General features: G+C 46.2%; 1 protein-coding gene across 2 annotated transcripts in view; it reads right to left on the bottom strand.

Annotated features, from left to right (window-relative positions):
- Positions 1 to 455: 455 nt before the first annotated feature.
- Positions 456 to 15,369, bottom strand: part of PDIK1L (PDLIM1 interacting kinase 1 like) — a 179,045-nt gene continuing 164,131 nt past the window's right edge. For both annotated transcript variants that reach the window (XM_044060065.1, XM_044060066.1), the window contains exon 3: positions 456 to 1,659. In XM_044060065.1, the coding sequence (XP_043916000.1) occupies positions 919 to 1,659 (741 nt within the window). In that variant the 3' untranslated portion in view covers positions 456 to 918. The remainder of the gene's footprint in view (positions 1,660 to 15,369) is intronic.

Below are 15,369 nucleotides of genomic sequence, written 5' to 3'. Positions count from 1 at the left end.
GGGGACAATACATTTAGGCAGAGGAGTGAACATTAAGAGAAGGCAACGTTGGAGTGAATGATGAAACTCACATGGATAATGCAAGAATGAAAAAGGTTCAGGATGGGTTTATTTTCTACATGTGCACCCAACTTCATTGTTCGAAGAGTAAGAATTTAATAAAGGTGTTAAAAAGAAGAAACAAAATAGACATAAGATGCAGATTTTTTTGAAGGGAGGAAAAGCAAGACTGTGCAGTAGTGTATGATCCAAGGGTGCAGAAACTATACACTGCATCTCTTCGGACATTAAAAACATTGTACCTTTTCAAAATCACTACTATGTATTTAATAAATTCAAATTTACAGATTTCACCAGATAAACTTCCTCCTAAATCTACAGGCTTAGTTTTAAAAACTCATTAAAAAACACTAAATCAAATCTCAAAACACCACCTCCAAAAATCAATAGACTTATTTCAATTAGAACAAATTTGTATGTATTTAATATATGGAATGAACCTGTTAGAACATTCAGGATTTGCACTGCCAGCATGCAATCCATGCTCCTCCAGAATACAAGTCCAGAAAGGGGAATGTGGTAAGAAAGAACTGCTCAGTAATCAAAAAGAAAAACTTCAAAATCGTCACAGTATGGTCTTATGTGCAAGTGTCATGCCAGGCTCGGCCCATTTGTATACAAAAAGTGGACAATTCATGCCTTTACATATGTACACAGGGTCAAAAAATAAAAAAAAATTAAATTTAAGGAAGAGTACACAATCAAAACTGCAAATCCAGAATATTTTCCAGTATCAGGTTACATGGCAACTAAAATAAATAAAAAAATCCTGAAACAGGAATATCATTTTGTTCCCAGACTGGCAAAACCATCAAGAAACAACAAACGTAGTAGTTTAAAAAAAGTCTCTCCAGTTAATCACGTATCCCAGGCCCAGTCTCTGTATGCAATTTTGACCAGTCTCAGTTCCAATTCAAAAGCATCGGGTCGATCCTGGGGGTTAGCTGCCAACATCTCCTTAATCAACTGTTTCATGCTGGCATTCATTGACTTTTTCTTGAGAGGTATGATCAATTCCATTTTGGGATTTTCCAGCAGTGCCTCCCCCACAGGTACAATCTCACTACCATGCTTAACGTAGCTACCAAGTAATTCCTTCTTGGTTTCAGTGTCTACGATGGTAATCCTCTCTACCATAGCCCAAATTATTATTCCCAAAGCAAAAATATCTGCTTTTGCAGTATAGTGCCCCTCCCAAACCTCAGGGGCCATATAGAAGTCTGTCCCACATGCTGTGGAAAGGAAGCATTTGTTCACACTTACTGGTTCTTCTGGGTTAAGACCCAAAGCAGAACAAACTTTACTCAAGCCAAAGTCTGCCACCTTCAGAGTAGGTTCAGGGGCTCCAGTGAAGGTCCTACTTTGCAGAATCAGGATGTTATCAGGCTTAAGGTCTCTGTGAATGATTTGGTTTTTGTGTAAGAAAGCTAATGCACTACTGAGCTGAAGCATGAAACTTGTATTAGTCTTGCGACTAGGCTTTCTGGATAACAGGTATTCATTCATGTCTCCACCATCACAGAAGTCCATGACGAACCACAAATAATAAGCACTCCTAGGGTCAAAAACGATTTCTCCTTTAAGGGACGTTTCTACAAGCTGTAAGGAGAAAAGGAAAAAATGTTAACATATATATTTTTCTTTGTTCTTCTTGTACTAACTACAAAATCCAACACTGACTTAGGAAGCATAGAGAAATGAAGTAAACTTGTTATTGGTGTTTCACTCATAAAACAAATCTTTTCTTAAACTGAGGAATCTGTAAAATCCCAATTCTACCTACATATGCAAATGTACAAAACTGAACAGTGAGTATTCATCCATGCAAATTATTTTTTTCTGGACTAAAGCCTACGTCTAATCTGCAGGGTGTTACTATCACCCCAAAAAGCTTTACTCAGTCTTAACAGGGTTCAAGATCTCATCTTGTCTTTTAGAAGAGGAGCTTTACAGTCCAATGAAGTTAAATCTTAATACATTGCAATCAACCTGCTATACCTCAGAGTTTGCTGCCTTATAAGCCCTAGAAGTAAACCTAAGTAAACCTGGAACAGTTGTTCTACAATACCCACAAGGTCACTCCAGGAGATGAAAGAAAAGGGGAAGGATGGTGAGGAGATGAATGAAAATGGACAACACAAATGCATTAGTTATGTGGAGTCAATATTTAGAAGTTATGTACTTACCATAACGTTCCATGTTCGTTTTCTTCTCGCCTTCTTTCTTGCTGGATGGGTTCAGAGCCAAACCTCGGCTCCGACTCGGCCGAATACTTAAGCTCGAGAGCTATTTTTACCGGCTCGAGGCTATCCTATGTCCCATAATGCTAGGCAAAAATATACCCAGATCTTGTTCGATAGCTAACACTATGGACAGATGTCCCACAACTAGAAAAAAGACAAAATTGAGAGCTATGTAGAAATATAAACCCTACAGCCTGCCTGGCACCAGGGGTACGAAAGGGGAGGAAGAGCTCTAGCTGAAGGTATAATCCTGGTGAGAAGGAAAAAACTCACCCAATACTCTAGGTCTTTCCAGGCTTGGGGGATGGAGGGTGGGACGCAAGAAAGAAGGCGAGAAGACAACTAACATGGAACGTTATGGTAAGTACATAACTTCTAAATGTTAAATTGTCAATCTCGCCTTCATTCTTGCTGGATGGGACAACGGGACGCTGTTGTTGTTAGCACCTTAGTCCCGGGGTGGCTCAATGGAACAGACTCTTGAGTACATTGGAACCAAAATCAGCCCCATTTCTGGAGGCAATATCCAGTTTGTAATGAGAGATGAAGGTATGAGGAGAGGCCCATGTGGCCGCTGCACAAATAGTCCATAGGTAATCTCACCTGAAAAGCAGCTGAGGAAACTAATGCTCTAGTTGAATAAGCTCTACGCTTGGTAGGGAGCTCCTTATGCCTCAATTGATAGGTCAGAGAGATGAGAGGTTAACCATCTTGACAAGGTTACTTTAGAAACCAGAAGGACCTGCTTCCCTTCGGCGCAAGACAAGAAGAGTTGGTCTGATTTTTCATTGGCTTGGTTCTATCCAGATAGAAACGTAATTGCCTATGGACATCTAAACAATGTAATTTTCTCTCAGCTCTATCAGTGTAATTTAGAAAGAAAACTGGGAGATCAATGGTCGGATTCAGATTTTTTTCGGAGAGTATCTTAGGTAAAAAGGATGGATTTGTCCTAAGAGCCACTCTATCTTTGCGAAAAACAAGAAAAACAGAAAGTGCGTGTAGTTCAGAAACCCTTCTGGCTGAGGTAATAGCTACTAAGAAAGGTGTTTTCCACGAGAGCAGTTTTAACGAGCAGGAGGCAGCAGGCTCAAAAGGAGGCAGAATTAAAGACGACCGTACCAAATTTAGATCCCACGGTGGAGGAGGGTCTTTGACTGGGGGCCCAAGTAATAGGGTGCCCTTCAGAAAAGCTTTGCAGAGCTTGAGAGACATAATACTTGACTCAGACAAGCAAACATGGAAATTTGCAATAGCCGCCAACTGGCCTTTGATAGTGGCTGAAGAACCTTTTTGAAAGAGTTCCGCTAGAAAATCTAGAACTGTTTGGACAGGGGCAGTAAAGGGATCAACTTGGTTCCTTTCTGCCCAAATAGAGAAAAGTTTCCATTTACTTGCGTACGTCATTCTGGTGTTAGACTTGCGAGAGGCAAGGATAATCTGACGTACTGACGGGGAGATTAAGGGAAGTCTAGCTAAGGTTGGAAGTGGAGCAACCAAGCTGTGAGGTTGAGAGAAAACAGGGATTGGTGCAGCCTGCCCGATTGATGGGTCAGAAGGTCTGGTACAGGGTCCAGATGCCAGGGCTGCTCCAGTAGATGACGTTGTACGAACGGAAACCAGACTAGTCGAGGCCAGTAAGGGGCAATGAGGATCATCCTGGATCTCAAGGCAGTTGCTTTCTGGACTAAGAGTGATTAAGGGAAAGGGGGGGGGAGCATAAAGGAGACCCCTGGGCCAATCGTGGACTAAATAGTCTCTGGGAGAGAGGCCTGGAAGAGGTTGAAGAAGTCTTGACACTTGTTGTTTTGAGGGGTTGCGAAAAGGTCGCAAGGCTGCCCCCACTTTCTGAACATTTGGTCCACTACTAGTTGGTTGAGAGACCACTCGTAGGGCATGAGAATGTCCCTGCTCAGCCTGTCTGCTATGACACCGGACTTCCCGGGAATGTGTTTTGCTATCAGAAAACTTTAAGAGATTGCCCACTGCCATAGTCTGAGCGCTTCCCGACAAAGAGGATAGGACCTGGTTCCGCCCTGTTTGTTGATGTACCATACTACAGACATATTGTCTATCTGTATTGCAATCGATCCAGTGGGAAGAGTGTCCTGGAGAGCCTGCAACGCCAACAGGACCAGTCATCTCCAGGACATTGATGTGCAAGTGGCACTCGAAGGGTTGCCATGCGCCCTGGACTGTCCTGCCCTGAAAATGCCCCCCCCCCCCACCCGATCAGGGAGGCATACGTTGTCACGGTGGCAACCGGAGATGGGAGAACAACCGGTCTGCCTTGAAGCACCTGGGGTGAGTCCATCCGCCACGATAGGTGTCATTTGCAAGACTGAGTGATGAGAATCCTGTGTGACATGGGAAGCTGCTGAAAAGACCATTGGGAAAAAAGCATCCCTGTAGTATCCGCATATGAAAACGAGCTAGGGGGAGCAAGGTGATTGTTGCAGCCATCAGACCAAGCGTTTTCAGTACAAACCTGGCTTGGACCCGGTCCTCTTGTAGCAGGACTTGAACATGACTGCGAATGTCGCATACTCTTTGCGTAGGAAGTTTTGCTGACAACTCTACCGTGTTTAACACGGCGCCTATGAAGGTAATATGCTGACAAGGCGACAAAGCAGATTTTTCGAAATTTAGAGAGATGCCTAGCGCTTTGCAGGTTTGTACAGTGTAATCCCTGGCTTGAAGAAGCTGATGCCTGGTGGTGGCAGTAAGGAGCCAGTCATCTAAATATGGAAACACCTGGAATCCTCAACGTCTCAAGTGAGCCGCAACCACTGCCATGCATTTGGTAAACACCCTGGGGGCTGTGGTGAGGCCAAAGGGCAGGGCTCTGAATTGGTAGCGACTGGCTCCCAGCCGGAAGCGGAGAAACCTCCTGTAGCGCCTGTTCATTTTGATAGGATAGTACGCATCCTGAAGGTCTATAAGAGCACATCCAATTATACTGACCCAGAAAGGGAAGAATGGACTGTAGCATGACCATCCGGAATTTTGTTCCGTGAACTGATTTGTTCAGTCTGCTGAGATCCAAAATAGGTCTCCAGTCCCCAGTCTTTTCTGGTACCAAAAAGAATTTGGAGTAGATTCCGGATCCTTGTTCGTCTGCCGGGACTGGCTGGATGGCTCTTTTTAAAAGCAGCTTTGAAATTTCTAGTGCTGCTTGGTCTCTCAGACCGGGTGGAATGTCTGGAAGAGGCCCTTTTGGTTGATGTGGGATGTGGATAAATGGGATTTTGTAACCCTCTGATATGATCGACCGTACCCATCTGTCCTGCGTAAGGGAGAACCAGGCTTCTGGGTACAGCAAAAGTCTTCCCCTGACTGCCTCCGAAGGTGGACAGTCGGGCAGCTCCTTAGGAGGTGCTGAAAGTGTTGGTCAGAGAAAGATTCTCTGCTACCCTGATTCTACGGACCCCCCCCTGCCCCTAGGGCAGCATCTGTTATTGTTCCCTCCTCTGCCTCTAGAGGGAAGCTCACCACGTGTGTCCAACTCCCTGAGGTTTGTGGAACCACATTTTCCCGCCCTTTTGACCCTTAGGATACGGTCTAGAAGGGGCGGAAAAACAGACTCCCACAGCAGACAGTCTTGCCTTCTTCTTTGCACCTGGTTAAGGTGTCCTTCACTTAAGGTCCAAAAAGAGCAGAACCATCAAAGGGGGTGTTAGTGAATGACGCCTTGAAGGGGTCAGCAAAATTGCAGAGCCGCATCCAGGCATGTCTCCTTAGAGCAACACCCGTACCTGCGGCTCTACTCGCTCCACTGGCTGCATACGAGATGAGCCGCATGGAAGAGTTGACGACAGAGTTCAGGGTCCCTAGCTGGGAGTTGATCTTTTCCAGAGACCCCGCAGCTGTTGGGTCCTGCAATGTTTCACCCAGTTCCTTGAGAAGGTCCCTCTGAAGTCGGGTGAAATGGCATAAGTAATTCAACGACCGCATAGCAAAGGTCGCTGAGGAAAACATCCGCTTGCCGTACCTATCCATCGCCCTAGATTCCTTATTAGGAGGATAGACAGGTACTGAAGGGTCAGCCAACTCCTTCTTAGTGGCTGCCGCCACCACCATGGCATCCACGGGAACACCCTTGGAAAGAAACCGCTTATCTGTGGGAGCAGTAATAAATTTAGTGGGCCTCCGGGGAGTTAGTTCCATAGTATCCGGAGCAGTCCACGCCTTCCGAGCCACTACCTCCATAAGTGGGTCGAAAGGCGGGGACACCCAGGAGGTGGAAGGGCGAGAACCGAAGGCATCCAGGTACACAGACTCGTGCTCTGATGGGTTAAGGGTAGACCAGTTCCCCCTCTGAGGATCTCTAAGATGTCAGAAAAGGAGACATCCTCAGAGTGGGACCTTGGGGACCCTTCCAAATCATCTAGGTCGGTGTCAGATGTCACTGACTCAGGAGAGTCAACATGTTTCCTCTTACATGTCCTCTTCCGAGGGGGCTCCCCCGCAGGGTCAGGGGAGGCCTCTGAAAAGGAAGGCCCAATTGGGCAGCCTGGAGAGTCAGTTCTCCTCGCATGGGGTCAGGAGGGTAAGGCAGGGGCCGAAGCAGGCACCGTGGAGGGAGGGGCAGAGGAGGCAGACCGTGGTGCCGGTATAGGATCCAGCACACTCCTCATCACCTCAAAGGCGCCCCTGTCAGGCAGAGAAGGACCCAACTCCGAAGAGGTGAGAACTCTCCCCGGCATCGAGAGGGACGGCTCCGAGGCTGATGTCGGGGCCGAAGCTCCGAGAGGGAGAGCGGGGTCGGACAAGGGTCCGATGCCACTCGCCCCCTCAGAGCCGATGAGGGAGTCTCGGCACCTGGATCCCTCCAAGGACGGAGCCAAGGATGGGATCGGAGCCGACGAAGGAACCGACAACAGGGGAATCTGTTCCGACGCCCCCACAGTACTCCCCTCGACGACCTCCGGCTCCAAACTCAGCAGGGTAGTCATAGGAGGAACTTGAGCGGGTGTAGGGGTAGCCCCTGTCTGCTGAGACGGGCTATGTAGCAACTGGGCCAGTGCCTGCGACTTTAAAAGCCGGCTGACTACCCTCTCGAGGTCATGGTCCGAAAGCCTGGAAGACCTACAGGAATGAGATCTATGGCTCCGCTCCGACAAGAGTGGAGACTTTGGAGCCGATCTAACAGACTCGAGAGTCGGAGACCTAGAGCGCTTTCTGCTTGGGGACGGCTCTGACACTAAAGTCTGAGCCGACTGAGGTCTAGATGCCTCGGTTCCGGCCAGAACAGACAAGGCAGCAAGAGCACCGCTCTGTGCCGGCTCCGAACATGGAGCTGACGATTTGGTGGGCTTTAAAGGTTTCCCAGCCATAGTCTTAGCCGGATAATCTTCCGGCTTAAACAAGCCTCCAAGTATGAGTTTGCTTCTGCGCTCCTGCAGGACACTCTAGGGCTAAAAGCATGGCAGATGGAACACGAGTCCTGCAGGTGCAGAGGGCCCAAAGAATACACACAAGTGTGACCATCTGTCAGAGACATCTTCTGACAGCACGAGTCACACTTCTTGAAACCAGATACCTTAGTATCCTTGGACATACTGTACAAAAACCACACACAATACACTACACTATAAACAATTTACTATAAAAAAAGGGAACTACCACCAAGTAAAAGGACAGGATCCCACACACACACCCACACCCACCCACACACCCCCACCCCACACACCCACACACCCACACACACACACACACACACACACACACACACACACACACACACACACACACACACACACACACACACACACACACACACACACACACACACACACACACACACACACACACACACACACACACACACAGAGAACAGCCAGGGGAAAACTGTACTACAAGGGAAGGGTCAGAAGCCCAACCACCTTAAGGGTGGAGAAAAAGGGAAATTAGCAACTAAATGGGAGGAAAGACTAATCGCCAACTACACGGATACTAAAGGAACAAAAAGGGATGAAAAACTGACTAAAACTACTTCAAAAGTTATTAATAAAAATATACGACCTGGAGCCGGTGAAAAACGCAACCTCGTAGCTAAGCGGCAAACGAGATCTGGGTATATTTCTCCTAGCATTATGGGACATAGGATAGCCTCGAGCCGGTAAAAATAGCTCTCGAGCTTTAGTATTCGGCAGAGTCGGAGCAGAGGTTCGGCTCCGAACCCATCCAGCAAGAATGAAGGCGAGATTGACAACTTATCTTATTTTATCCTTTTTACTTATTCCTCAATGACTGGGAGGGCCATCCCCAGCTACCTGAACCTTGGGTGTCCCTCATGGAAGGATATTCCAGAGTACTGCAGAACCAAAGGCAGCTCTGCTCCTGAAAGTCAAATCCAATTTGAAATTAGCAATAAAGGTATGAGAACTAAACCAGGTAGCCGCTATGCAAATGTCATCAATAAAAGTTCTAGACCAAGAGGTGGCAGCAACAGCCAAGGGACCTAGTGGAATGTGCTTTAGGAGGTCTGGATAGGGACAAACCTTGATTTAAGCAAAGCAAATGCAAATAAGTAATCCATTTGGCCAGGGCAATTTTAGACATTGGTGATCTCAATCTGTTTAGGGAGGAGACAAAATTGTTCTGATTTCCTGAAATCTTTTGTTCTATGGATATAACGTGGTTTCCTATGTACATCCAAAAGACGTAGTATGTACTGTCTCTCAACTTTGTTAAAGGAGAAACAGACAAATTAATGGCTTTAATGACATTTGTTTCGGGGGCTACTTGAGGCAAAAGAGATTGACTGGTTTGTAAGATAACCTTGTCCTTGTGAAAAATAAGGAAAGGATATTTGGAAGACAGCCTGGAGTTCAGAAACTTGTCTTGCACATGTAATGGCTACCAGAAAAAATATTTTCCATGACAAAAATGTTAAATCAGACTTCTTAACCCAAGTCTTGAACTCTTGCAGCATGACTGCCCAATCCTGGTGCTGGTGGTGGGGGGTTGATGGGTCCTTCACTGTGGACCTAAGCAAAAAAGGCCTTGCACAACTTTGAAGAAGCTAGGACGCAGAGATCGGAGCAGTGAGGGTGTCCAGTTCCCTTTGCAGAGCCCAATTAGAGACTATTTTTCCATTTCCTTTTGTAAATCTTCCTTGTAGATGCCTTGTGGGAAGACAAATAACGGTCTGACTGGAGAGGAAAGCCTGGGCTAAACATGCCTATGCAACCAAAGCTGGAGTACTGGCTTCGTTCCAGCTGAGTATAGGACAGCCACAGTCATCCCTTTACACAAAGGAGGAGCATCCACCAATCCGGAGAAATTACAGACCCATCAGCCTAACTAGCCTGATCTGCAAGGCCATGGAAAGGATCATCATGGACCTCATTAACAAAGGACATTGTCAACCTCCTAACACTTGATCCCACAAAGTTAGGCTTCGGCAACAGGAGGTCATGTCTGCTAAATTTGGATGACTTCTTCGAGACAGGTCACCAAAGCCATGGACGAGGGGAAGACTGTATACACCACCTACCTTGACCTGGCCAAAGCCTTTGACACTATTCCCCACTCGGGCATAATAAACTCTCTCAACTAGGCATCAATCCATACGTTACCAGATGGTAGTAAACTGGCTGACTGATAGAAACCGGGTATTTAAAATAGGGGAAGCCACTTCAAGCATTAGACCCGTAACAAGCGGCATACCCCAGGGTTCAGTCTTGGGGCATCTGTTACTTGGGATACACTTTTGAGGTGCAGGCCAAAACCAGTGAGCTATGACCAAGTTTACAGATGACTGCAAGCTGGGTGCGGTCATCAATTCCCCTAGTGATGTGGACATCCTCCAAGAGGGTCTCACTCAGACAAATGACTGATTCCAGAAACATGGCCTCAAGCCGAATACCAAAAAATGCATCATCATCCCCTTTGAGGAGAGTGATGTCCCCACAAATTATCACATTAACAACGTCCTAAGCACTCAGTCATGAAGGATTTGGGCACCCAGGTTAATAGCAACCTGACTTTTGACCACCATGTTGTTTCCGTGTTACGGAAAAGCCTTCTAAATGGCCCACCTCATAAGTAAGGGTATTTCAACCTGGTACAAGGTCAACATCCCTGTATTCTTCCCTTATAAGGCCCATTATTGAGTACAACGTAAATTTTGGCATGTACCTCACAAAACACATGCAACAGCTGGAGACACCACAGAGGTTCCTCACTAGGACAATCCAGGGCCTCAAACAACTACCATACACAGACTAAAAGCCGTATCCCTCAGTTTCATGCAGACTCCTTAGAGGTGACCTTTGTCTGGCATACAAGGCGATCATGGACCCCCACCTTGATGGGACTGCTGCATATCCACAAGTCAAGCTCCACTCAAGTAACCCGCAGGCGCAGACTCAACCTGGTCTGTGACATCAACAAGACTTGCTGGCTGGACAAATTTGTGCCCCAGAGACTAGTCTATTGAACAGATTCCCCTCTCCACATGAAGCACAGTAGCTCTTTACCCCTTTTTAAAGCACAACCTGGATAACTGGATGGAAAACAGAAAATATACCCCTGGGATTCCACCCATGTCCCTGCTGGACAGGGGCATTGGTGCCAATTTGTCTAAACATGGGCTGGACTCTTGGCTAGGCATACAAGGGCCTCAAGGTTAAATAGCCTAGTAACCTCATGATCCTAGGGACCATGAGCCTAGTCCATCCCAAGAAATGCCACTCCACCCCAGTTAAAAGGCATCCTTTACTACTGCGGTTACTGGAGGCAAAGCTACAAAAGGACAGCTTAGGAAAACTGTTTGAATCCTCCGTGATCATCTTTGCAAACTCGACTGAGTTTGACCAGAAAGGACAAGGAATGATAAAGAATAGACCACTGAACAAGGAATGACAAAGAATAGACCACTGAACAAGGAATGATAAAGAATAGACCACTGAACAGCTAGGGTCCATTGAAGAATGTGCATATAAAACATGTCCATAGGAACTAAGGTTATGGCAGCTGCCACTGACCCCAGGGCATGAATAATAAGTATGGATGAAGGAGAAGTGTGAGCAATAATCTGCTCCACTTAGTACCAGATTATCTTTACATGATGTCGTGGAACAGAAGCCATCAGACTTGCTGTGTTCAACTGGGCACCTATAAACTCCAGGCTCTGAACAGGCTGAAGAGGAAATTTGCAGATGGTGACAGAGATGCCTAGTAACGGACATAACTGGAGCAAGTACTCCCTGGATCCTTCTAGGAGATGCTTGGTAGCAGCGGTGAGAAGCCAATAGTCTAGATATGGAAACACCTCTGAATCTCAGCAGTCTCGAGCGATCTGAGCAATCCGCCACCACTGCCATGCATTTGGTAAACACCCTGGGGGCTGTGGTGAGGCCAAAGGACAGGGCTCTGAACAGATAGTGACGGGCCCCTAGCCTAAAGTGCAGAAATCTTTGGGACTGCCTGTTCATCTTCATGTGATTATATGCGCCCTGATGATCGATGGAGCACATCCAATTGTCCTTGTGCAGAAAGAGCAGAATGGACTGAACTGTGACCATTAGGAACTCTGACTTCTACACAAACTGACACGGTTTGCTCAGATGCACAAATGGTCTACGGTCTCCAGTTTTGGCACTAAAAAGAATCCAGAGTAAGTTCCGAATCCTTTCTGGTCTGGTGGAACCTCCTGGATGACTCTAGTCTAGCAGGTTTCAACTTTGAGCTGCCCCCTCCCTCTGACTGGGTGGGACATCAGGGAGCCTTTTTTTTCCTCCATTGGAGGGGTATGGTAAAATGGTATGCGGTAACCGCTGAATAGGATTTTTAGTACCCAAGAATCTTTTATTGATGCCTAGGTGTCCGGGTACAGAGACAAGCTTCCCCAGACTGCCTCCACAGTTCAGTAGTCTAGCAACCTTTCAGGAGCACTGGAAGAGCATATATCTGAAAAGTAATCTCTTAAACCCTGGTTTTGTGGGCCTCTTCTGCTTGAACTCCTCTGCCCCTGAGGGAGTCGAGTCCTGGAAAGGACCCCAAAACTTAAGGAAGTACATTTTCTTGCCACCTCCGATTCTTAAAAAGGATCGATGAGGTGGAGAAAAGTGTATCTCTGTAGCAAACAGGGTCTCTTCATCCTGTTCACTCTGGGAAAACATTTCCTCTGCAGTAGGGCCAAACAAAGATATTATATCAAAAGGGGCACTGATGAACGAATACCTGAAAGGCTCTGCAAAGTCACATAGGTGCATCCAGGTACGTCTAATGGCTATACCTAAACCAGCTGCCTGTGAGTTGCCCTCTGCAGCATGGGATATTAGCCTCATGGACGCAGAAATGAATAAGAGCGGTGTGAAGGCTTCTTGTAGTCCACCACAGACATGGACTCAGAGGGGTTTGGAAAGTTCCTTAATCAAACCCTGCTGTAATCTTGTGAAATGTGCCACATAATTCAGAGAATGCAAGCCTGAGCAAACTAAATCATGCATATCCAATGTTCTGGAGTCTTAGGTGGACACTGCCAGCTCCTTCGTGGCTGCCGCCACAATCATAGCATCAGGGACTCCATTGCCCCAGTGTGGCCTCTCTTTAGGAGGTGCCAGAAATTTATCAGGGTGACTGAGAATGGGTTCTACAGTATCCAATTACTTCTGCACCCTGCGAAAGACTAGATCTACAAGCTCATCTGCCGAGGGAGTCACCCAAGACGTAGATGGGACGGACCCAAAAGCTTCCAGAAAGAGTGCCCTAGCTGAGGCACTATGGGGGAAATGAGTGCGTCTCCTCTTACACCTTCTCCCTCCAGGGCATCTTTTTAGTGGGGTGATCTGGAGAAGTATCTGAAGAGAGGGGAAACTTTCTCAATGGGGACTCTATGGATGCTTGACAGTGTCAGCTGTCCCTGTGGACTAGACTTTGGATCCTACAGTCATACCAACCTCCGTTCCTCCCAAGAGGAAATAGTAGTCAAATCTCTTGGATGAAAGAAAACCCTCTTCACTATCTCAAAGGCAGATGGACTGGGAGAAGCTGTAGCTGGCCTCAATGGAGATGAAACTGCCAAAACTACCACGCCGTGACCCTGCCAAAACCCATGCCTCGAAGGGGAGTCAGACCAGAGCTACCCAATGCCAAAGCTCCAAGGGACAGGGACGACTCCAGCATCGGAGTGGAACCTAGAGCCGATGCTTCAAGTTCAGAGACTTGTCCTGGTCTAATGGAATTGCACCCAAAAATGTCAGGGAAGTAGTCTGAGTCGAAGAACTCATCTGTCTCTGGATCAGACACAGACACTCTTGGGTCTTTCAGATCACAGGGCTCTGAAACTGTTGGTTAGATCACAGGAGAGATCACTGCATGAGAAGTAGAAGGAAGGCTCATGGATATGATGGGACACCCAGCAGAAATAACCCCCATCTGAAACAGCGCTCTAAGGAACATCCTCATCACCTTATATGCTTCGACTTCTGAAAGGCTCCTGAAGGACCAGATGGAAGTGGTGGACTGGGGAAGAGACTCTCTCCATGAAGTCTCCTAAAGGAAAGGGGAATGGAGCAGATGGGAAACTGATTCTACAGTGAACCCTGGGGACCGGGTTCTTGGAGATTTGGTATGAGCAGCTGTCTGATGTGAAGTCATGGGATCGGACTGCTTTTGTTTCAGATCCAAGAGGTCAGACCCAATTTCTTTTGAAGAGGCTCTCAAGATGGAGTAGTCTAAAAGCTGGCTGGATACCGCTTACGTAATTCTTTCCCCTCAAGACACTTTGGATAGATGATTTTGAGGGTCTGAGCCCCTGAAGTAGAAGGTGGCAGCAATCCCTTCAAAACAGGGATGTTATGCCCACAGGAACTGGATTTTTTTTTTTTTTTTTTTTTTTTTAAGTCAGTTGATTTCTTGGCTGTAATACAGCTCCTCACTACTAACAAGGAAGGAAGGAAATAAAATGGAAACTTTTATGCTTTAGCTACCAACAATGGTAGGAAAGCAAATACCACCTAGATGGTAGAAAGGATGAAAGGATATGGAAAAGTATCAATGGTACAGACAGCTACCCAAGGTACAAAAGTCAAAGAAATTCAAAAACTGAATGACTAAGAAGGAGGTGGGTGAAAGTAGCAAGACTAAGGCAGGAGGTTTTAGAGAAGAAAAATATCAGACTTGCAGTAAGATAAACAGCCAAAACGCCCTTAGAAAATTGATCTGTGTCTGTAGTGCTATGGTGGTAAATGAGATCTGGGGTATAGCAGGTTGACTAGGGCATTATGGGCAGAGAGAGGAGCTCGAGTTAGTTGAGGAATGAATGTAAAGGACATGGTGCTTACAACCGTAAAAAAAAAAAAAAAAAAAGGATTATTAATCTCACACACCACAATGTAAACATTAACATTACATCAATGTAATCTAACTACATGTGCTCAAGAGAAGGAAGGAAGGAAGGATGTTGATCGGTTTCTAGAGAATATCTAACAAGATTTGAACAAAAAGATTACATTAAATCATAGGCGACAAACTAATTTTGGTAGTAAAAATACAACTGGAATAATGGGCAGGTTTGGCCTTGGAGTATGAAATGAGGTACGACAGCAAATGTCTGTACAGATAATTTGCTGGTCACAGCACACGTTTTCAAACGGCCTAAGAAACTGCTTTACATACGTCAGTCCTCAGATAGTGAGTAATAAATTCAGACAGGCTACATTTACAGAATTCTTCCATCTCCGACTACAGAGTCAGCAAAAACAAGACCTGGAATAGACTGCAGCTTAGGTGATTTGCTCCCCACTGCAATGTTCAGGAGTTAAAGAAAAGCATATAGGCCAGGCCAGTAAGATACAAGTTCAACACTATTTCAAGAGAAAAATGCAGCTGAAAATATTTAAGCGATTAGACCTGGTGAGTAACAATCGAACTATGGACAGAAGTTTGGCATTTCTACTTGGAATATTTAAGGCAAAACTACCCGTGGAGGCTTCAAAAGCAGGCTGAAGGAAAAGCAAGCAGAAAGCAACAGAAACAGTAAAGACGCATCATAGTAAATGGAGAGTTTCAAACAGCAAGGAGATAGGAGGGAGAATATTTAAATAAGCACCGT

Source organism: Protopterus annectens, chromosome 1.part2 (genome assembly GCF_019279795.1).
Source record: "Protopterus annectens isolate FY-2018-M chromosome 1.part2, PAN1.0, whole genome shotgun sequence".
In the NCBI taxonomy this organism is placed as follows: domain Eukaryota; kingdom Metazoa; phylum Chordata; order Ceratodontiformes; family Protopteridae; genus Protopterus; species Protopterus annectens.
Note: the sequence above shows the minus strand (reverse complement) of the source record. Positions and strands in the feature narration are given on the sequence as shown.